The sequence below is a fragment of the Neophocaena asiaeorientalis genome, unplaced genomic scaffold (genome assembly GCF_003031525.2).
Source record: "Neophocaena asiaeorientalis asiaeorientalis breed wild unplaced genomic scaffold, Neophocaena_asiaeorientalis_V1.1 scaffold447, whole genome shotgun sequence".
Classification (NCBI taxonomy): domain Eukaryota; kingdom Metazoa; phylum Chordata; class Mammalia; order Artiodactyla; family Phocoenidae; genus Neophocaena; species Neophocaena asiaeorientalis.
In genome coordinates, this window is record NW_020174372.1 from 1,109,798 (window position 1) to 1,134,233 (window position 24,436).

General features: G+C 36.6%; 1 protein-coding gene across 1 annotated transcript; it reads left to right on the forward strand.

The window, feature by feature from the left end:
• The first annotated feature begins 2,860 nt into the window (after positions 1-2,860).
• Positions 2,861-23,743, forward strand: MMADHC (metabolism of cobalamin associated D). The gene is made up of 8 exons (XM_024756262.1): positions 2,861-2,957; positions 3,465-3,524; positions 6,888-7,032; positions 14,020-14,237; positions 16,837-16,942; positions 17,542-17,672; positions 22,183-22,269; positions 23,219-23,743. The coding sequence occupies exons 2-8, from the start codon at positions 3,516-3,518 to the stop codon at positions 23,411-23,413; spliced, it is 891 nt and encodes a 296-aa protein (XP_024612030.1). The 5' UTR covers positions 2,861-2,957; positions 3,465-3,515; the 3' UTR covers positions 23,414-23,743.
• The last annotated feature ends 693 nt before the right edge of the window (positions 23,744-24,436 follow it).

Consider the following 24,436-nt stretch of genomic DNA (forward strand, 5'->3'; position numbering starts at 1 on the left):
CCTACTCTTCTGACTTTTGCTCTTTTTCTTTTATACTCTACACTAGTAGTTCTTGATCTTTTCAGAGTCATGAACTCCTTTAAGAATCTGAAGAAGCTATGTGCACTCTCCCTAGGGAGGGAAGCATGGATCTGCTTACAAATACACAAAAATTTGCATACATTTTCAGGACCTTCCTCCCTAAAAGCCCATTGTTGAGTTCCAGGTTAAGGAGTTCCTATGGCTTTAACTGTTACTCATATGTCAATGACCTCAAATCTCTGTCTCCAGCATAAATCACTATCCTGAGCAACAGGCCTGCTTTCAAAGGCCCCTCAGGCATCTTAAAATTCAAACATCCCAAATCAAATTCATTATCTTTCCCCTAAAACCTGTTTTACTCCTAGGAGACAACACCTATGGGAAAGAAAACACTATTCTTAAACCTAACAGACATAGATTTAAATCCAGCCCTGGAAGCTTCATAAAAATACGTAAGCTATGTGCTTTAATTTCTTCATATTAACATGAGAATAATAATACATTCAGTTTCTGGATTGTTATGAGAATTAAAATAAATAATGGGAAAATCCCTATACAGGTGCCATCACATAGCATACATTCCACAAATTAATATTACTGGATTCCAAATCTCAGAAAAAGCAACTCCATTCACCAAGTATTCTAAGTCGAAAATTTAGGAGTTATCTTCAACTCGTCCTTTTCCTCATCTGCAACCAATGGATAGCTATGCAGTATCAATTCCTCAACTCCCCCCCGCCCTTAATTCAGGCTCGCATGTTCTTTCTCATGGACACAGCAATAGTCCCCTAACCACCTGATCCAGTGGTTCCAATTCCACATCCTTCCAACCTATCCTCTATACTGAAACCCAAGAATCTTCCCAAGACACAAATCTGATAATGCCATGACTGCTTAAATCTGCCCAGTTGCTTCTCGTTGCTTCCAGGGTTACATCCACCTTAGTACTGCACTGCAGGCTGACTATGATTTGGCCCCTGTCTACTTCCAACTGAATCCCTTGATTATTTGGGGATCTCCCCAGCTGCCCATAGCGTTTTGGATTCTGTATCTCTGTCCCAACTGTTTCCTTTGACTGAAATGCCCTCACCCCTGTAATGCCTTTTCTTGGCATTCAGGCAGACAACTACTCATCTTTCAAAACACTGATCAAGCATCACCTCCGCTATGAAGTTATTCCTGACAGCCTCCTGCCATTCTGCCTATCACTGACTCCTCTTATCTCCCACCTCTACCTGACAGATGATCTTCTATCCTGGCAAAGATGTATAACATATGGTTCCCAGGCTCAAAAAGCTTAGGATCATCATTCAACCAGTAATCTTGTTATATAACCTAGACAAGTAAGCCACTTTGAAGGAGAAATTATGAGTCATGAAGAAATAACAAATTATTAGTAACTTCAACACTCAGAAGCCCCTGTGACTCCCAAGCCATGAGCTGTGCGTGCGCACGTGCGGTGCTATATGTGTTAGCTACATATCAACTGATTTAATCTTCATAAACTATGAGTTAGCCACTATTATTATTCCCGTTTTATTATTTTTTAACATCTTTATTGGAGTATAATTGCTTTACAATGCTGTGTTAGCGTCTGCTGTATAACAAAGTGAATCAGCTATATGTATACATATATCCCTATATCTCCTCCCTCTTGAGTCTCCCTCCCACCCCCCCATCCCACCCCTCTAGGTGGTCACAAAGCACCGAGCTGATCTCCTTGTGCTATACGGCTGCTTCCCACTAGCTATCTATTTTACATTTGGTAGTGTATATATGTCAATGCTACTCTCTCACTTCGTCCCAGCTTCCCCTTCCCCCTCCCCGTGTCCTCAAGTCCATTCTCTACTGCGTCTTTATTCCTGTCCTGCCCCTAGGTTCTTCAGAACTTTTATTTTCCTCAGATTCCATATATATGTGTTAAAGTATGGTATTTGATCTTCTCGTTCTGACTTACTTCACTCTGTATGACAGTCTCTAGGTCCATCCACCTCACTACAAACAACTCTATTTCGTTTCTTTTTATGGCTGAGTAATATTCCATTGTATACATGTGCCACATCTTCTTTATCCATTTATTCCCATTTTAGAAGTGAGGAAACTAAAATAAAGAGACTAACTTGCCCAACATGACCCAACTAAATATATCAGTATGAATAAAGTATGGACTTCAGTTAATTGTCTTTAAATGTAACTGACAAATGAAAATTATATACTCTGTACATTTTTTTTTTTTTTTTTTTTTTTTTTTTTTTTTGGAAATAGCACAGGCTCCGGACGCGCAGGCTCAGCGGCCATGGCTCACAGGCCCAGCCGCTCCGCGGCATGTGGGGTCCTCCTGGACCGGGGCACGAACCCGTGTCCCCTGCATCGGCAGAACTCTCAACCACTACGCCACCAGGGAAGCCCTATATACTCTTTATAAATAAGGGGATATATATTTATTGCGCCTATTTTAAAGGCCTGGTACATAAAGAAAGACGTTAAGTGCCCTATTCTCAAAAACAGTGATTTCTTGAAAAATAAAAAAACCACATACAAAGAACAGAAAACTGTACCTCTTGGAGGCAATAAGAAAGTCTTAGGGAGAGAGGAGGTTTTCAAATACCTCAGTTCAGTGAGTTAATGCACGAAATTAAACGCCTGCCTAAACCCAGCTCCAGAGCTCAAGCCTCCGGCTCCCAGGTCATCCGCGCGGCACTTTATCTCCGCCCACGTCGCGGCGGGGGACTATCCAATGGAAGGGCGGCTCTACGTGGGACTCCTGTGCGCGTGCGCATCATCGGCTCGACGATCCTTCCCATCGATGCGCTCAGAAGCAACTCCTTCAGTCTGGGCACTGCCAGCTTCGGCGCTACCCGCTCTGCCGTCGCGCCGCCATTTTGAAGACGGGAAGAGTCCGGGTCTTCAACACCTGGAGGCGGCGGCGTAGACTGGTACGTATGGTTTCCGCCCGCATTAGCCCCTCCAAATTCGCCCATCTTCGGGCTGCAGCTCTCGGTGTTACCTCTATTCCCACAGGGTCCCTATCGCTGTCGCCAGTCGTCCTGGCACTCTGTCTTTAGGATCCTTTTCGCTTCCTCATCCTTCATCTCTGCTGGCACATTTGCTTCTGTCGTCGGGTAACCCTGACCGGTGTTCAAATACCTACTTCGAGCCTCAGGACTCCATCCCGGTGGAGCTCCTCATTGGCCACCCCGATCTAGTCGGAGTCGAGTCCGATTCGCGGATTCGAACCGGGAGGGCTGAGAGCCTCACGCCCTCCTGTGGGCAGCGAGCTGTGCCCTGTGGGGGCGGGGGGCGAATTTTGGGGTTCGGGGAGAGCTTGGACTTTGGTCCTGTCTCGGTGGAGGGACACACAGTAGGCGGTGGTGGACGTTGCCCCAGTGATCTGTTGTTAGAGCTTAATCCGTCACCGGCCTGTTTGTTTTGTCCTTTCCCAGGAATAACTTTACAAAAGGGAAGATATTTTTCGCCTGCCCTTCCCGCCAGAAATGGCCAATGTGAGTAAATTAGCCTCTTAAGAAGCAGTATAGTAATAAAATAGTTTGGGAACTCGTTAGGAAGGACGGGTTTAATGATAATGGCATTGATGGCATAATGTTTCTCGTAATTAGTGTACCGGAAATGGCAAGGGAAGCAAGGGGTGTGAATTGGGTTGATACGCTTTGCGGGTAGTTTGAACGCAACATATTTCTCAATACACGTCTATTTATTTCTATAAATTCGTTTTTAGAAATAAATTCAGTGCCAGCACCCTTTCAGTAGTTTTAAAAGACATTATTTCAGTAAATATTTAGAATTATTTTTAAGCCGTTTTCTGTTTCTTTGGTTAGGTAAACTGAAGGTTTTGTAGCAGTTTCAGTACAGGAAGTCACCTTCCAAATACTACAAAATGGGCGCAAGAGATATTATTCCCAGAGAGATTTATTCACTGTAACAGTACAGCGATTACTCAAACGCATCCTGCCATAGGGAACACAAGACATATTTTAAAACAATTACAGTAAGAGTAGAAACTAATTTTAAAACCTACACAAAGGCACAGTGCAGATTCAGAGCTTTGTGGAGAGGGAAAAGTAGGGGTTTGTGTTCACTTAATCAGAGAAGCATTTGAGGTTTGAAAGATGGGTGGGATTAGATAATCTGAGGTTTGGTTGGGCAGAGCAGGAGGTATATTCAAAGACACCCCCCCCTTTCAAAAATCAGGAAGTCAGTTCTGTCTTCCTGAATGTAAGATGTGTGAAAGAGATAAGTGAGAAATAAGGTTGGATTGTGGATTTGGAATCATGTAATAGAGAGTCTTGAATGCCAAACCCAGTAATTTGGACTTTATTCTTTAAATTTTGGTGATTTAATTAGAGCCGTGTGTTAGGAAGACTAATACGGCAACAGTTAGCCAGGAGAGTATTCCTGTAGTCAAATATGATATATTAAGTAATAGCCTAATGGTAAGACTATAAGGCCAAGTCGTAAAAGTAGACCACTAGTGTATCCCATGTGTTAAGGTGAATTTATACCTAGCCATAATCATAGGAAGGGAATGTTGTAAAGGAAGCATGTGCTACTCTCAAAGGAAAGATACTAGTTAGAGTAGTATGCTAATATTTGACCTGGCTTTATTTTGATTTGAATGAATAAATTAATCCAGTAGGTATTTTGAAGGATACTTTTATTGTTAGAAAGAAGTTTACATAAAACAATATTCAAATATATGTTTAAAAATTTGTGTTCGTTTATGTGCATTTTAAGTGCTAAATGGATGTTACTAATGAAACATGAAGATAGATATGTATGTCTTCAACAATTTAGTTTGCATATATACATAGCATGGGTCAGGTATGTCTATGCTTCAGAGGCTGAACAGGTCAATTAAGAAGCCTTGGTGGGGACTTGTACAAACTGAAATACTCATTTCTGATATAAAGGGAGCAGCCTTTCCTTAGCTACAGTGATGTGTTGCCAACTAATGTCATTTGGGAATGTGAATCCAGCGCTGCCAGATCTTTGGAGTTTGTAAGAACAGCTGAAAGTCTGGATCTTTTGTGTGAAATATCGCAATTGCTCAATGTTGATATACAATTCAAATTTCTTGTACCACTGAGAATTACCGTTTTTGTCTCTGAGCAGGTTGGGTGCACACCCAAGGGAGGATGCTTAAATTTTCAGGTGGGCAGAATGCTCTGGAGACAGGTCTTGCATTTTGAAGACATATAAAGGAGGTTCTGTCTATCTAGATCTTGTAGAAAGAGTTGGAATTTGTCAGGCCTAGGAGGAGAGGGAAAAGGACGTTTTAGCAGAAGAAATCTTGTGGCAGAATAAAAGAAGGCAGAGAAATACGGGAAGAGTTGGGTAGATATTTTTATGTGACTAAAGAGTGGAGTAAGAGAAGGAGGGATAAAATGAGTAAGAAATTATGTCAGAGAAGTAGAACGACCAGTTAGAATGTATTCTTGTACTTAGGATGAGAAAGTCAGAAGGAGCACAGGGCTGGATTTCAGAATACTATGTAAAAGGGAAAAAGAGTGATTCTACAGTATCTAGACTATTTCAACATCCTGGTAACTATTTTTCATACCACCTCTCTAATCCCACTCCATTCTCTACACTGCCCTTAGTGGTACATTCCTTAAAACATCCTTTATTTTTATCAGTTTAGTCTTTTCCTCCCTGCCTACAGGTTAAAATTCTGATTTATTATCTTGATATAACAGGCCCTTTCCTGTCTGTGTCAAGTATAAAGCCTTTTATAGTTGCCCACAAGTTAACTTTCAAACTTGTTTTTTACTGCACTACCTTATATCCACCTTCAGTGAACGTGTTACTCTTCTGAGTACATCCTTGATGACTCCATCCCTTTGTTCCTGAAAGTCACTCATTGAAATGCCCTTTCCCCAGCAAATTTCTGTTTCTTTACAACTAAGTATATCCTCCATGAAACTTTTTGCCTATGTCCTCAAGGGTCTCTTAATTGTTCAGATCTTTTAATAGCATTTCACAGATATGGTATTTGTTCTTACATGTTTTCCACTAATCTAAGAGTCAGCGATTTCTTTTTTTAGTATAAAGAGCCAGATAGCAAATATTTTAGGCTTTGTAGGCCGTAGCGTCTCTGTGAAGCTACTTAACTCTGCCATTATGACATGAAAGCAGCCACAGACTATACATAAATGGGTATAGCAATAAAACTTTATTCACCAAAACAGACAGAAGGCTATATTCAGCTGTAGTTTGCCAACCCCTGCATTAAATTATTCTGACTTAAGTATTTTGATTAAAGTTTATACGTGAAAGATGTTTACACATTCATACATTGTAACTGACCTCAGAGTCTAGGGAATGAACATAAGAGCAGAAAATGTATCACAAAGTTGTATGCTAAAATGGAGGAAAGTGGACATTGCCGTTAAAGAAAGAGGAAAGATGGTATGGTAGATAATTAGTACAATTTACAGCAGTAAAAGAAGAGAAGAATTAGAAAGTAAATAGGTTTTGTTTCTAGGAGAGGTTTTGAAAGTTCTTTATTTTGAGAATAGAATCTTATTAGTTGTGCTACCTTTTTAGTGTCATCACTAAATAGGGCAACTTTTAGAGGTTCCCATTCTTTCTGTATGGCACTCTTAATTCTGGGAATGGGAAAGCAATATTTTTTTACCCAAAGTAACTTATTACTTGTTTTTTAAATATTTGTATTTATTTCTAAAATTATAAATATACATGATGCTTATCCTATGGTAGCTGCTCAATAATAGTAGAATAAACATTGGTTTTAAAAGATACATTGCAATGTGAGGATTTACCAGAGATTGTCTATGTTAGTATAGCATTTATATCCAGAATAATTTTGATTTTTGTGTCCTTCTTAGGTGCTCTGTAACAGAGCCAGACTGGTTTCCTATCTCCCAGGATTTTGCTCTTTAGTTAAAAGGGTTGTCAATCCCAGAGCCTTTTCAACTGCAGGATCTTCAGGTTCTGATGAGTCTCATGTGGCCACTGCACCTCCAGATATCTGTATGTAAAAGTTATTATTGCTTTACTTATAATTGTTTCATAACATTCTGAGTCGTGTTTCCTGTAATACAGTAAGTCCCCTACACACAAACCTTCAAGTTGTGAACTTTCAAAGATGTGAACACGAGTTCGCGTGACCAGTCACGCAAGTTAGTTCACGTGTCTGGTGTACATTGTCACGTGTGTGCATTCTCTACAAGTGGTTGTGCTTTTGTGTACTTTATGGTACTGTATAGAGTACAGTAGTACAGTATCTTTATTTCAAGCTCAGGATGTCCGGAAGCAAGCGTAAAAGCAGCGTATAGCTGGTATTGCTAAGAAGCGCCAAGCAATAACAATGGAAACAAAAGTGAAAATAACAGAGAGTGAAATGAGGCGAAAAGAAGGTAGACGTTGCTCATTCTTATAACATGAATCGTTCAACCATCAGCATGATTCTGAAGAACAAGGACAAGGTCATGGAACACGTGAAGTCTGCTGTGCCGATGATGTTGACAATAATATCGAAGAAGCGTGGAAAAGTGATGAAGGAGTTGGAGAAACTTCTCAGTATGTGGGTGCAGGATCAGCATCAGCGTCAAGTCCCATTCAGCTTAATGCTAAAAGCTAAAAGCCTTTATGAAGACTTGAAACACGGCAAAGAATCAGAGGGCGCATCTTTTAATGCCAACCATGGCTGGTTTCATCGGTTCAAGGCTAGAGCCAACCTTCACAATGTAAAAGTAAGTGTCAAGGCAGCAAGTGCAGATATGGTAGCTGACCGGGAATTTCCTGAAATGCTTCGAGAAATTATTGATGAAGGTACGTATTCACCTGAGCAGGTTTTTGATGTGGATGAGACAGGACTGTACTGGAAGAGGATGCCAGAGGAAAAGTTACATCAGTAAGGGGGAACCATTCTTTCTGTATGGCACTCTTAATTCTGGGAATGGGAAAGCAATATTTTTTTACCCAAAGTAACTTATTACTTGTTTTTTAAATATTTGTATTTATTTCTAAAATTATAAATATACATGATGCTTATCCTATGGTAGCTGCTCAATAATAGTAGAATAAACATTGGTTTTAAAAGATACATTGCAATGTGAGGATTTACCAGAGATTGTCTATGTTAGTATAGCATTTATATCCAGAATAATTTTGATTTTTGTGTCCTTCTTAGGTGCTCTGTAACAGAGCCAGACTGGTTTCCTATCTCCCAGGATTTTGCTCTTTAGTTAAAAGGGTTGTCAATCCCAGAGCCTTTTCAACTGCAGGATCTTCAGGTTCTGATGAGTCTCATGTGGCCACTGCACCTCCAGATATCTGTATGTAAAAGTTATTATTGCTTTACTTATAATTGTTTCATAACATTCTGAGTCGTGTTTCCTGTAATACAGTAAGTCCCCTACACACAAACCTTCAAGTTGTGAACTTTCAAAGATGTGAACACGAGTTCGCGTGACCAGTCACGCAAGTTAGTTCACGTGTCTGGTGTACATTGTCACGTGTGTGCATTCTCTACAAGTGGTTGTGCTTTTGTGTACTTTATGGTACTGTATAGAGTACAGTAGTACAGTATCTTTATTTCAAGCTCAGGATGTCCGGAAGCAAGCGTAAAAGCAGCGTATAGCTGGTATTGCTAAGAAGCGCCAAGCAATAACAATGGAAACAAAAGTGAAAATAACAGAGAGTGAAATGAGGCGAAAAGAAGGTAGACGTTGCTCATTCTTATAACATGAATCGTTCAACCATCAGCATGATTCTGAAGAACAAGGACAAGGTCATGGAACACGTGAAGTCTGCTGTGCCGATGATGTTGACAATAATATCGAAGAAGCGTGGAAAAGTGATGAAGGAGTTGGAGAAACTTCTCAGTATGTGGGTGCAGGATCAGCATCAGCGTCAAGTCCCATTCAGCTTAATGCTAAAAGCTAAAAGCCTTTATGAAGACTTGAAACACGGCAAAGAATCAGAGGGCGCATCTTTTAATGCCAACCATGGCTGGTTTCATCGGTTCAAGGCTAGAGCCAACCTTCACAATGTAAAAGTAAGTGTCAAGGCAGCAAGTGCAGATATGGTAGCTGACCGGGAATTTCCTGAAATGCTTCGAGAAATTATTGATGAAGGTACGTATTCACCTGAGCAGGTTTTTGATGTGGATGAGACAGGACTGTACTGGAAGAGGATGCCAGAGGAAAAGTTACATCAGTAAGGGGGAAAAGTTGATGCCAGGCTATAAAGCAGCAAAGGATAGGCTACCTCTGTTGTTTGGTGGCAATGCTTCTTTCCAGCAATATGAAGCTGAAGGCTGTCTTAGTTTATCACTCAGGGAACCCAGGAGCCCTTAAAAACATAGCCAAGGGCTCTCTTCCTGTTGTGTGGAAGAGTAACCCCAAAACCTGGGTCACACAGGCCATTTCCCAGGACTGGTTTTTCCACCACTTTATCCCAGAGGTAGAGAAATATTGCTTGGAGAAGGACATCCCATTCAACATTCTTTTGCTGCTCAGCAGTGCTCTGGGCCACCCCCCATTCATGGATGACTTTCATCCCAACATCAAAGTAGTGCATCTGCCACCGAATACTACATCTCTCATCCAACCTATGAACCAGGGAGTTATAGCAACTTTCAAGAAATATTATTTATGTCACAGTTTTCATCAGGCAGTAAAGGCAAGTGACGAATCAGGAACAACCTTGTGACAATTTGGAAGGACTGTAACATCCACGAGGCCATAAAAAACATTGACTTTGCTTGGCATGAGGTTACGGCCGTCCCCATGAATGGGGTTTGGAAGAACCTTTGCCTGCAGTTTGTTCACAATTTTCGTGGATTTGAAAGGTGGATGAGGAGTCCAAAGAGGTCTTCAGCAACTTAGTGACCCTCAGCGAGAAGCTGGAGCTAGATCTGCAAGAGGACAACTTCATTGAAATCCTTGCTGTGCACCATGAGGAGCTTACTAATGAAGACCTGATGGAGTTGGAGGGCAAGAGAGGACGAAAAGAGACAAGAGGAAGAAGAAGTAACTGAAGAACCGAAGAGATTCATGATGCAAGGGGTTTTTCTTTATTTGAGGAGGCACTATTAGTTTTTGAGGCACAGGACCAAAATGTAGAACAGTACACAGAGGTTGCAGCAGCCATTCAGAATGCAATCCACTGCTACCATGTCATCTATGATGAGAAAAAAAGACCTACTACCCAGACATCACTGGATTGTTTTTTCAAGAGGGTAGATAGAATTGAGTCCAGCAAGGAAGCAGAGCCTGTGCCATCCACGTCAGGCATCAGTGAAATTGCAGTTTGCCCTCCATCTCCTTGCTGATGATCCTTCAGCTCTGTCATCTCCCACCTCCTCTCCCTCCTCCAGTCAGTAACTCTTCTTGCCTGTTCACCCAATGCCAGCCCTGTACACCAGCTGTTGTACTGGACTACTGTACTTTTCAAGGTACTCTACTGTAAGATTTAAAGGTCTTTATTTTTTGTGTCTGTTTTCTATGTATTACTTGTGTGAAAAGTATTATAAACCTATTACAGTACAGTACTATATATGCTAGCCAATTATGTTAGTTGGGTACCTAGGCTAACTTTATTGGACTTACGAACACACTCTCGGAATAGAACTCATTCGTGTGTAGGGGACTTACTGTATTTCTTCTTGAGGTTTTACTGATTTTCTAAAGTTGAGTTTATCCCATTGAAAATAAAATCAGAGCTCTTGCCTAAATATTTACACCAGAAAGTTACAATATTTTTTTAAAAGAAGAATGAATATTGGTTTCTAAAACTTATTTTCTTGAACTTTAGTGTTTTTCTAATGATCTTTGAGCACACAGTCCTCCCTGAAACAAATCTTTTGATCCTATTAAACTATGTTACTACTTCTTGCCATTCTTTGCTGAATTTCTTAAATGTAGCTGTCACTTTGAGTGTTTATTAAATCAAAGTCTGCTTTTTCTTATCCATCTTGTGCACCACTATCAATCATTCTAAAATACTTTAAATCATGTCACTTCCTTCATAAGCCTCGATTATCTCCTACTGCTTTCAGTAGCAGTTCCTAAACTATTCCCAAGCTATGAATCATTGTTCAAGGATGAAAAAAAAAATTTTTTTAAGCTCTGTGATTAGTTAACTTGGAGAAATGCTTTATACCATAGTCCTATCGTAGAGGTTTATAATACACACTAAAACATTCAGGGAGCACTCTTAGAAACTTCACCTAATGTATTCTAAAGGGATTGCCCATGGAATCCTTTTTCATGCAACACATTACTTACAGTGTAATATAAGTTCACTTGGGCATGCAAAGCTTCCCCTGGTTTTCTTGGTCCAGTTTTCTAACTCCATCTCTGATTACTCCTCAATTTTCATAATCTGAAGGCTAAATATACATCTATCATAAATGAAAGATTTGTCACTCAGAATATGTAAAGTGTTTGCATTGTGAATATACAGCCAACCCTCCCTATCCATGGGTTCTTCATCCTCACATTCAGCCAACCAAGGATTAAAAATATTCGGGGAAAAAAATTCCAGAAAGTTCCAAAAAGCAAAACTTGAATTTGCCACACACCAGCAACTATTTACATATCATTTACATTGTATTTGATATTATAGGTAATCTAGAGATGACTTAAAGTATACAGGAGGATGTGATGTACGAAGGTTACAGTATATGTGCGTGCAGTTGACTCTTGAACAACATGGTTTTGAGCTGCTCAGGTCCACTTTATGCGCAGATTTTTTTCAAAAATAAATAAGTACGGTACAATTCTTGGTTCATTGAATCTGAGGATGTGGAACCGACTATACAGAGAACTGCCTATAAATTATACTCAGATTTTTGACTGCATGCAGGGTTTGAACAGCTAACCCCTCAGTTGTTCAAAGGTCAGTAGAGGTATGCCCTTTTATATAAGGGACTTGAGCATATGCAGATTTTGGTATCTGTGGGGGTCCAGGGAGCAGTCCCCTGTGAATAACTAGGGACAACTATATAAAGAATTTTTGTAGATCAATAGGAAAAAGAAAACCCAGTAGAAAACCAAACAAAAAATTTCAAAAATGGATTTGAACAGGCTATTTCTGTAGGAGAAAACCTAAATGACTGGTAAACATTTGAAAATATGCTCAAATTCACTGTTAATATGAGATATTTATTTAAAGAAACAGATCTGAATAATCTGTAGAACCCATGTTCTTCAAAATATATGATAAGTTTAAGTTTGTGAACTGACTCCAGTCAATCATTAGTGGCTGTCTAGAGCCTTGTTACTCAGTGTGATCTGCAGACTAGCATAGCATGGCATAGCATCAGCATCATCTGGGACTGTTTAGAAACGAAGAATTTTTAGCCCCACTGCAGACCTAGTAAATCAGAATCTGCATTTTGAGAAGATCTTAGATGATTCTTAAATAATTAAAAGTTTGAGACATACTGGGCTAGAGTGTTTAGGTTGAGAATCATGTGACAATGTCTGTGTTCAGCAGGGAAATGTTCTGCGATTGATGGGTGATGTCTGTCATAGGTATGGAAGAGAGATATGGGGGCAGCCATATTGACATGGTCGTTTTTAGTCACTCAGTTCTGGCAGAGTATTTATAAATATTTTTATTGCCAGCTAAAGTCTGCAGCAGTTGTCCCTTCCTTTCTCTAAACAAAATTCCTACTCTGAGTATTTCTTCATTTGATTTTCTAATTTATTCTTTTCTGGATCTTTTTGAATTTTTTACATGTTAGGATTTTTTTAAGTTTTACAGGAATAAAATAATGTGGTCTATTCTTCTGTAAGTATTAAATCCATATTAACTCATGTAGCTGGTAAACAGGGCATATGTCACATTGGTTTGTACAAGATTTTTTTGCAGTCCATTAATGTTTTGTGCCACCAGGTAACAGCAGTTGAATGCCCCTCCCCAAGGGTAGCCACCATTAAGTCTGATGTCTTTCCTTACAGATGTTTTTTTTTTACTGTATTTAAAAACACAAATATAAGGATGAAAAATAAATGTCATATATGCTGTTCTTTGACTTAGCTTTTTCTTTTAATGTAATATGTCCTGGACTTCATTCACTATCAGTATAGATTTACCATATTCTTTTCAATGACTGTCAAGAATTGCATAGTATGGGAATTCCCTGGTAATCCTAGTGGTTAGAATTCCGGGCTTTCACTGCCATGGCCCAGGTTCAGTCCCTTGTCAGAGAACTGAGATCCCACAAGCCGCACAGCATGGCCAAAAAAAAAAAAGAATTACATTTACAGTACTTTATTGAATTCTTTCCCTAGTAATGGAATTACCTGTGAGCTGACAGCTGGTTGCTTTGATTAGTCTTTTGGAATAACATGAAACAAACTAATTTATATTTACACAGGAAAGCAAACTTCAAACAACTATTGGTTAGCTAAAAAAAAATACCTAATTGGAAGAAGAACATTCTTTCAGTCTACCAATGTACTTAACTAGTAAAGAGAAAATGATTCATTTTGTCGTTCCTCTTTAGGCTCTCGAACAGTTTGGCCCGATGAAACTATGGGACCATTTGGACCTCAGGATCAGAGATTCCAGCTTCCTGGAAACATAGGTTTTGATTGTCACCTCAATGGGACCACATCACAGAAGAAAAGCCAGGTTCATAAAACTTTACCTGATGTTCTAGCAGAACCTTTATCGAGCGAAAGACATGAGTTTGTTATGGCACAATATGTGAATGAATTTCAGGGTAATGATGCACCTTTGAGCAATAAATTAACAGAGCAGAAACTTACTTTGAAAGTGCCAGAATAAATGGAAGTGCCTGTGAGCTGACAGCTGGTTGCTTTGATTAGTCTTTTGGAATAACATGAAACAAACTAATTTATATTTACACAGGAAAGCAAACTTCAAACAACTATTGGTTAGCTAAAAAAAAATACCTAATTGGAAGAAGAACATTCTTTCAGTCTACCAATGTACTTAACTAGTAAAGAGAAAATGATTCATTTTGTCGTTCCTCTTTAGGCTCTCGAACAGTTTGGCCCGATGAAACTATGGGACCATTTGGACCTCAGGATCAGAGATTCCAGCTTCCTGGAAACATAGGTTTTGATTGTCACCTCAATGGGACCACATCACAGAAGAAAAGCCAGGTTCATAAAACTTTACCTGATGTTCTAGCAGAACCTTTATCGAGCGAAAGACATGAGTTTGTTATGGCACAATATGTGAATGAATTTCAGGTAAGTTGTTAAGGTCATTCTGTTTTTCTAATTATTAATGCTATATTAATTTCTGATAACTGAACATATTACTTTCATTGAAAAAGTAAAAAAAAAAATCTATTTAAGTCCAGTATAAACAGAAACAACATATATAGCTTTTAAAAGCTTGGCATTGTCCTGTACAGTGTTTGCTATATAATTTTTTTCACCTAACTACATTGCAGTCTCTTTTAGAATTAAATAATTCTAAGAATTCAAAATTCTTTTGAAGAATTAAATAATTCTTCAAAAATATATATTTTTTACTAAATGTTTATTTCAAATATAAATAACTTAATTCTCTAACTGGAAATTTATATTCCCTGTTTTTCACTTTTATTAATGGTAATTGTAATTTATATATGGACCAAATTCCGACTAGTTTTATATTCCCCTAGCCATTTAAAAAGAAAATTTTGAGATCCCTGAAACTCTGGATACAGTAGACTGAAGAGGAGGATTTTTAAATAGCTTTTGTAAAAACAATTCCTGAGGGGTTTTTTTAATGAGTTTTTTAAACTGGTATCGCATATGAAATTTTAAATGCATTTTAAAACTAGTATTGCTCATTGCTCACTCAAATGGAAAGTTACATGCATTTCAGAGTTTCTTTCAAACCCCGATCCTTATCATTTTTCATATTTCTATATAGCTTCAGGTTGAGATTTTGATCAAAGCCATATTATTAAAAGCAGCAACCCCTCAAATTATGGGTGATATCAGATAACCTAACACTGGGACACAGTTGACTTCCCCTGACTTTTTATCTCAGATATTCCTTCTCAGTCTTTTTGACTCCTCCTCTGTCTACCAGTTACATGATATTTCCCAAATGTCTCTGATCTTCATTTTCTCATTTGACTTGCTCCCTGGTCACTTAAGTCCTTGGCTTTCTCCACAGGCTGTGTATTCATATTTCCTAGCTTCTTATTTCTGCTTCTGACATTTCTGGTTCTATATTACTATCTGCCTGCCAAACATCTTTATCTGGATGTCTCAGAAGTCCCAAGATTTTATACGTCTAGTACTGAATTAGTCCTTTTTCTCTCAAAACTTGTCCTTATTCCCATGTTGTCAGTAGTATAAGTGACTTAGTCATCCTCCCACTGTCCCAAAAATAAAAATTATAGTGCCAACCTTGACTCCTCTTTTCATCATACCCCTGTAAATAGTGACAGAATTACATTGCTTCTATCTCTGAAAGTAGCTCTTAAATTATTTGTGTACCTTCAGTTCTCACTAATACTGCCAAAGTTCAGCGCCTCCTTATCTTACCTCAATTTTTATAGGCGTTATAGTATGATGGACTGTGGAGATAGGATAAATCTGTATTCAGAGATTAACTCAGCCATTTACTTAATTTTGTGACCTTGAGAAAGTTACTTCACCTTTCTGAGCCTGTTTCTTTATATGTAAAATGAGGATAATAATAATCCCTGGCCTACAAAGTTGCTATGAGGATTAAACGTGAAAATGTATGTAAAATACTTATTAAACTAAGTGATCAGTAATTGTTGGCTGTTACTGGTCTGTCACCTGCTCTTCCTCATTGCCATACATCCTCTACAGTAATACTGTCATTAGCTTTTTATATCGCATGTTGATATTCCTCATTGCTTTTACAAAATTTCGTAATGTGGCATAAATGGCTTTCCACAATTTTGATCCCTTACCTTTCTCACCTTACTTCCCACTACTTCCTACTCCTTCTGTTCTCCAATCACAGCATATTTTCATTTTTTTAAAATTACACCATTCCCTTTGACCATTGTATGCCTTTGCACTGTTATTATCTCTTGCTGGACTGTTTTATTCCTCCTAAATTCTTAACCTATAGTCTGTCTATTCTTTATCTGTCAGACACACATGTTAATTAATATGTAACTCAAATGTGATTTCAACCTTTTCCTGATTTCTGCCAGCAAAGCAAGTTTCTTCCCCATCTATACCTCCAGAAGACTTCCGTTATAACTCTATAGCATTTCTGATATGGATTGCATTTATTTGTACATGCATTTTTCTTCTACTAACTCTTATATACCTAAGAGTGAAGACTGGATTTTTTACCATTGTAGTGCCTGTTCCTGTTTATAATGTCTAGTGTATAATAGACACCCAGTAAATTTCTGTTGCATAAAAGCCTCTAAGCGCTTCCTGTTGGAGAAGCTATATGTTTAATCATGTTGCTTTGTAAGTTAGTGTTCTTATCCCCATTTTACAGATTATACAACAAAAGGAAGGATAATTAGATATAACAGAATATCAGAAGAGGTAACATTGTAAGACACAATCATGGCGCATTTTAGTTAGTTTTTTAGCCAACTTCTATTCATATTAAGTCTTAGAATATCAGGGTATTCATATGTTCCTTTTTTTAATTCAACATTTTTTTAAAATTTTCAAATATTACATTCATCATAGGGAAAAGTTTGAGTATGTGAGAACACTGACTATTACCCCATCACCAGCTAGGTTAGGATTACTGAAAAAACTTTCTAGGGAAAACAGGTTTATAACAGGCAAGATATTTTATTTGAACTCCAGATTTTGTTTACTTATATTTCTTATTCCGCCTTAGGGTAATGATGTACCTGTTGAGCAAGAAATTAACAGTGCGGAAACTTACTTTGAAAGTGCCAAAGTAGAGTGTGCAATCCAAACATGTCCGGAATTGCTGCGAAGAGGTATGTTGTGCTATATTCATATTTACACTAGTGTGTGTTAGATAATGTCACTAATTTTTTAATGTGTTGAATAATGTACTCCATAGGAATTGTAATGCTTTATAACTTAGTATTTTAATATGTCTAGCTGGAAATGATGATTGCCTGGCCAAGATAAGGCTTTCAAGTATTCCCTGACATCTGACCTCATGCTGCCATTAGATAGGAATAGAATTTTTAATAACTTTTTTCCTAAATCTTTCCCTAAAGTCATCCCACTCCTGGGTGATTATTACAGCCATAATTTCCATGAGCTAATACATTAGTACTACTGAGAAAAATCTTAATAATGAACTTTTTTTTAAATTACAAGACCAAGAACATGTAACCCAACTTACTCTTCAGAATTGTTGGCAATGTATTTTCGTTCATCCAAAAAGAGCAGAAATAAACCAAAACTAAATTCATTTCATCCTTTTCAAAACTAATATGCATTTATAAACCTAACTTGGTACCATAATAATTTAACTTAATCATCATTTTTCTAAAGTATTTTATGAACTGTTTATTTTTTTTTTAATTTATTTTTTTCTGGAGTTTTATTCTTATTTCACTTACAGATTTTGAATCACTGTTTCCAGAAGTAGCCACCAACAAACTAATGATTCTGACTGTAACACAGAAAACTAAGAATGATATGACTGTTTGGAGTGAGGAGGTAGAAACTGAAAGAGAAATGCTCTTAGAAAAGGTAATTCTTTCAGCTGCTGACAATTTAATTTTATGATCTTATTTAAATACCAATGAACCAGTGTTTTAAAATGATGGCTATCTTTTCTAGCCTTTACTAATTCTCTGCTAATGTATTCCAGTACTAAAAAACTTACATGTTTTCTGAGAATAAAAATACTACAATTTTTTTTTTTAGTGTCTTTGAAAAACTTAGATTCTGTCCAGTACTTCCTCAGTTTTTTTTAAATTTATGTCTGTTTTAGGAAATTTGGGAATATAGTAAACAACAAAAATGTAAAATTAACTCTTCGTACCCATCTCTCTCTCCTTCTCTCTGATCCTCCCTCCCCCTCCACGTCTCTTTCTCTCTCTCTCTCTCTCAAGCATGTCAAGTAAAAAGTGAAAATACCTCAGCCTTCTTAAAGGAGTAAACGATAACAGTGTACAGTACAATAATAATATAATGTATATACCCACATTTTTTTCCCATCCTTTGCTTTTAACTTAGAAGATATGTTTTGACACCTTTCCATAACATTACGCATAGATTTCATTTCATTCTTTGTAAAAATCTGTGTAATATTACATTGCATGGGCAAACCATGAATTTTTTAAATTATTTAAAAAAATTTTTAGTCATTTATAAGTTGAAAATCAAACTTAGGCTATTACAGGCAGTGAATATATTTGTACATATATTTTTTGTACATACTTATATATTCCTAAATAGGGAATTGCTGAATCAGAGGGTATATTCATTTTAAGTTTTGAAAGATACTGCCAATTTGCCCGCCAAAAAGACTGTCCTAGTATATATGCTCTCACCTTTACCCTGGATATTAGCATTACTTATCATTTTTACCAACCTGAGAAATGAGAAGTAGTAACTTAAAGTTTTATATTTAAAAATTATATAATTATTTATCTAAGAGCTTGATGTTCAGTTATATCGATTTCTTTCTCTACAAGATAGAAAGGAATATTCCTTTGCGTGTATGACATGTTGGGATTAGCTCACTTGGACACCTTAGCTAACTGTAGTTGAAAAAATTCTCTTTATTAATTTATATACAGAATAATATTTGGAATTATTTTATATTTTCTTTAGGGTTGGATGTATGGTTCTCTTCATTTATAAAAATATTATTTACATACTCTATTAATAGAGTATTTTATGGTAATGACTTCATACTTAAATGTCTCACATATAACTTTACTAATAAATTCCATGTAGTAATTAATAATCATGAGCAAGTTATATATGCCAGCTAACAAAGAAGTTACAGAGAGGCATAAGGCATTCTCTCTGATCTTTAAAAGATCTGAATTTGGAGAAGTGAAATTTAAATACATAATAACTCAATAAACATTTTCTATTTATATATTAAGACAATGATTAGTAAATGTATACTACCATTTAGACACTAGAGAGTTTGCTCTGATATGTGCATTGTATTAGTAAGTCCTACTTTTTGAACCATTCAAGATTCTGAGCCTCATTTGATACTGGCTCCCGTATAGATATAAGTCAGCAACAAAGACCCAATGCAGCCAAAAAATAAAATAAATTAAAAAAAAAAAATTTCCAGCCTTTGAAATGGCAACACGCTTTATCATGTGCATTTTAAACGTTATAATAACTAAAGCTATTTTATTTTTTTATGAAGAAACATTTTTTATTTTAGACATGTTAGTGGTTATTTTAGAACCACACATAGCTTACTGTCCAAGTAGATATTGTATGTTGTGGTTTACTTTATTTCAGGTTTTTTCCAGCAGATGTCAGTGTTTGCTATTGATGAGCAGAAATCTTTTTTTTTTTTTAATTAATTTATTTTTGGCTACGTTGGGTCCTCGTTGCTGCACACGGGCTTTCCCTAGTTGTGGCGAGCAGGGGCTACTCTTTGTTGCGGTGCGCAGGCTTCTCATTGCGGTGGCTTCTCTTGTTGCGGAGCACGGACTCTAGGTGTGCTGGCTTCAGTAGTTGTAGCTCGCGGGCTCCCAGTGCAGGCTCAGTAGTTGTGACACACAGGCTTAGTTGGTCCACAGCATGTGGGATCTTCCCAGACCAGGGATCGAACCCATGTTCCCTGTATTAGCAGACAGATTCTTAACCACTGCGCCGCCAGGCAAGTCCCAAGCAGAAATCTTTAAGAAAAATACTTAAACTGGTTCTTTTTGTGATCATTTGGGATTCTTTTAGTTAACCTTTGCAAACATTTAGATGCATCGTTTTGTTCACCTTGTAGTTTTTGTGTATGGTACATCTTTTATTAAATTGATACATAATTCTAATGACTTTCCTAAACCATACTGTTTTTCTATTTTTAAGAATTAGGATTAATGAAATACAGCAGTAAGTGTAAATATTAAGTATGAAAATAACCTATAGAGTACAGTATTATCTAAATGTTTTTCATTAGTTTACAAGAAAGTACAGGCATGCCTTGGAAGTATTGCAGGTTAGGTTCCAGGCCACCATAATAAAACAAATATCACAATAAAGTGAGTCACACAGATTTTTTGGTTTCCCAGTGCATATAAAAGTTATGTTTATACTGTACTGTAGTCTTAAGTGTGCAATAGCATTATGTCTAAAAAAAATATACATACCGTAATTTAAAAATACTTTATTGCTAAAAAATGCTAACCGTCATCTGAACCTTCAGTGAGTCATAGTAGTAAAACATCAATAAAGATCACAGACTACAGATCATCATAACAAATATAATAATCGATGAAAAAGTTTGAAATATTGAGAGAATTACCGAAATGCCACACAGACACGTGACGTGAGCAAATGCTATTGGAAAAATGTTGCCAATAGGCTTTTTGGACACAGGGTTGCCACAAACCTTCAATTTGTAAAAAACTTACCTGCGAAGTGCAATAAAGTGAAGCCCAAAAAAATGAGATATGCCTCTATTTGGAGAAAATAGGTTAAAGTTGTATATCTCTATAGCAGGGATCAGCAAACTTTTTCTGTAAAGAGCCAGATGGTAAATTTTTAGGTTTTGTACGTGATAGGTTCTCAACTACTCAATTCTACCATGTATTGTTAAAGCAACCACAGACCATATATAAATGAACAGGCATGGCTACGTTCCGGCAAAACTGTATTTACACAAACAGGCAGGCAGCCAGCCAGGTTTGGCCCTCGGGCTATCAAGGCTTGGACTTCTGAGCATCTCAGGTTAGTGCCAGAGATGCTCAGTGAGGTCTCATCACTCTAGGTGGGCCAGAAATTCACGTTACCCTGTAGTGCATGACCCCCGATATCACCATTCAGCTCTCAGCCCCGCAGCTGGCACTCTCTGCTAGACCTTGAGGAATCTCACCTTGTATCTGCGCAGCTCAACCCTTGGCTACTGAACCAGGGTAAATTGCTCTGCGGACCACATGGGAAGCCCATTTGTGCAACTCCCTCTGCTCCATTACCCTACGCCAGAAATTCCAGATGCTTCAACAGTTCAGAACTCTTGCTTTCTACCCCCTCAGCTCAGTGACACTATCACTTTGCTTGGGCTCCACTTCTTTCCCTGCAACAAGAGTGTCCCCAGACAGAAGCCTGGAGCATATATGGGGATCACCTTATTTGTTTCCCTTCTCCGCTGCAGTTTTGTCTGCCTATTGTTCAGTGTCTAAAAACAGTTGCCTCGTATATTTTGGTCAGTTTTATATTTTTCAGCAAGTGGCAAGTTTGATAACTGTTACTTTGTTATGGCTGTGAGTGGAACTGTGCCCTTGTCTTTAAACACTTATGGTCTGTCTTTTTTTTTTTTTTTAACATTCTAATCTGATTCTAATATTTGCTTCTAGTCTTTTTCACTGCTTAGACTTCTGATAAAGCTAATAAAGACATTGTAGGAATTAGGATGGTAAGACCAAGATTTTAATACATGCACGTGGTCTGTAATGTTTATACACAATACAAAAGATAGAGAGGTGTATAGTGAAAAGGAAGTATGTGGTCCAGCCCTGTACCCAATCTGTCCATTTATCTTATTATTTTTATGTGCCTTTTCAGAAATATTTCATAACTGTGAGTGGATAGATGTGTTTTTGAAGGACACACAAACAAGTACATGTTTTTAACCAACTTTCATTCAAATTAATGAATGGTCCATATCTTTTCATTATGAATATTTTGTTTTCCTTTTCTTACCTTATTTCTAATACCTCTGTAACGATACAAAATAGCAACTATAAGTTATAATCCATGACAAATTTGGGAGCTAATAGCACAGGAGTGATTAGAAATAGTTCCTAAAATAGGAAATAATTTAGAAGAAAAAAATATACAATTTAGACTTTTTAAAAGAAATGAAAATGTTATATGAACCATTAATCTTTTGGACTGGTGAAAATAATCTTAGGACTTTACAGTCTTAATTTATCATTAGTTTTAATTGTTTATTAATCTTATTGTATTTGCTATCTGAAGCAAAAAATATCTTAAAAATTTATTGAGAAATAAAACACTCTGTGCTGCTGCTTTGAGCATATTATTTGTGCCTTTTTCTATGCAGTTCATCAGCGGTGCTAAAGAAATTTGCTACGCCCTTCGAGCTGAAGGCTATTGGGCTGACTTTATTGACCCATCATCTGGTTTGGCAGTGAGTAATTAAATACATTTTGAAAGCCACATTATATAATTTGAAGTAGGAATTATTTATTATAAAATTGTTTATAATTATAACCTTCGTAAAAGTAGACCATTTAAGACTTTGAAAACCTCACAATTTTATGCAAAGAAGTATAAAAATAGGTACCAAGGTACCAAGAGTCTGTTGAATTCACAATAGGTACCAAGAGTCTGTTGAATTCACAACTGAGGGACCTCTGGCACTCATAGTTAAGCTTCTCCATCACTTTAAATTTTTTTCATTAAAAATAATTTTAAAATTTATTTTCCATCCTCATTAATAGATATTGTTTGAATTACATTGAATTAGTGTGTTTACTGTTCATTAGTTAAAACTTAGTATCCAATAGTTTCATTAAGGAAGAAACACTTATTTTTAGAATTAAGAATATGGATGGTAAAGAAATATTTAGAAAAGTAACTTTTTGGAAATTAACATTTATAAAGCTATACTTTAAAGAAAATAAACTGAACCACTATTGTGGTCATATTTTAAATTCTGTGTATATCTTTCAGCTACAAATAGGAATATATACTGTTTCTTTTCAAAGTCAAGATTTAGTGAGTACTAGAAATGAAAAACTTACTCTGATAGTTTTCTTATCTTAAAAATTACAAAGGTGAACCATAGATGATTGGTTTCATCATATTTCATCTCTAAAGGTCATATAATATTATGCATTTGGTTCTAGGTAATATGCAGTCTGCTAGATCATTCATTTCACATTTCCAGAATGCACAGGTATTGAGGGGAGAGGAGGTATTAGGACAGTTAGGTGTTCCATGTGACCTTTTTATTTCTTATTTGATTTTTTAAATATTCAGAGTATTTATATAGATATGTGTTCGTATTTGCATAAAAATTATTACTTCATTATCTTTCTAGCTAATGAAAATATGACTTGTTTTATTTCCTCCAGTTTTTTGGACCATATACAAACAACACTCTTTTTGAGACAGATGAACGCTATCGACATTTAGGATTCTCTGTTGATGATCTTGGTTGCTGTAAAGTGATTCGTCACAGTCTCTGGGGTACCCATGTGGTTGTAGGAAGTATCTTCACTAATGCAACACCAGAGAGCCATATTATGAAGAAATTAAGTGGAAACTAGCAGTAATGTCAACTTATTTGCTCTGCTATTTGTAACATTTGGGATGATCTATACACTGTCAAAGGCTTCAGTTTTCAAAATTTAATTCCTTGTAGGTATTTATTTCAACATTTATGAATTTACAATATTGGCAAGCGGTTTGTGATTTTTAAATTTCAAATGTTCATTCATAATATCATTAAATACATCTTGAGCACATCCACATTGTATAGAATGTGATAACTAACATGTAACCAGGGTATGATCTCATATTGTTATTTCTCTCCTTAATTGGAAAAACCTCAGTTTTAATTATTTTTCTCCAAAAATAAATCATACATTTGGTTATGATATGTTTTTTCATTGCAGTATTTTTAAAATATAATTCTTAAAGATTCCTAAGAAACTACAATATTAATCTTCTTAAAGTTTGTTTTTTCGTTTTTGGGGTTTTTTTTAATAAATGCAGTTGAGAAATCTGGATTCAGTGTAGATTTAACTTTTTTTTAATTTTCTTTTTACTATATTACTTGTTAGATGTCCTGGTGCCATCTGAGTATTACTTTGAAATAATGTATGTACAGGAAAAGAAGAATAAGGATAATACTAAAACTTTACATATAAAAGAATATGAATCTCATCTTTATACATAGTGAAAAATAATTCTTAACTCCTGGGTTGAGACAGATAAATGTAGTTTATTCTCAGACAAAACTATGCTTCAGCTGCTAAGTCATATTTCTCCAAATTTAGCAATAGACGGAAACTGCAGTAGTTTACAGAAATGTCTCATGTGGGACAGAGTTGTTTTTACAGCATTTTAAACTTAGACTCATCTTTGATTTGTCTTTTGTCATTAGGAATATAGATAAATCTCAGGAGAACAAGTAACTTCTACCAAATGAATTAATTGAAATGGATTTTTCTGTATTTTTAAAGTTAACTGCCTGTTTTTCAAATGATCACATGGAGATGACCAGCTTTTTAATTTAGTTTACAACTTCATTTAATACTGTTTGTTTAACATGTATTGATAGTTTGATA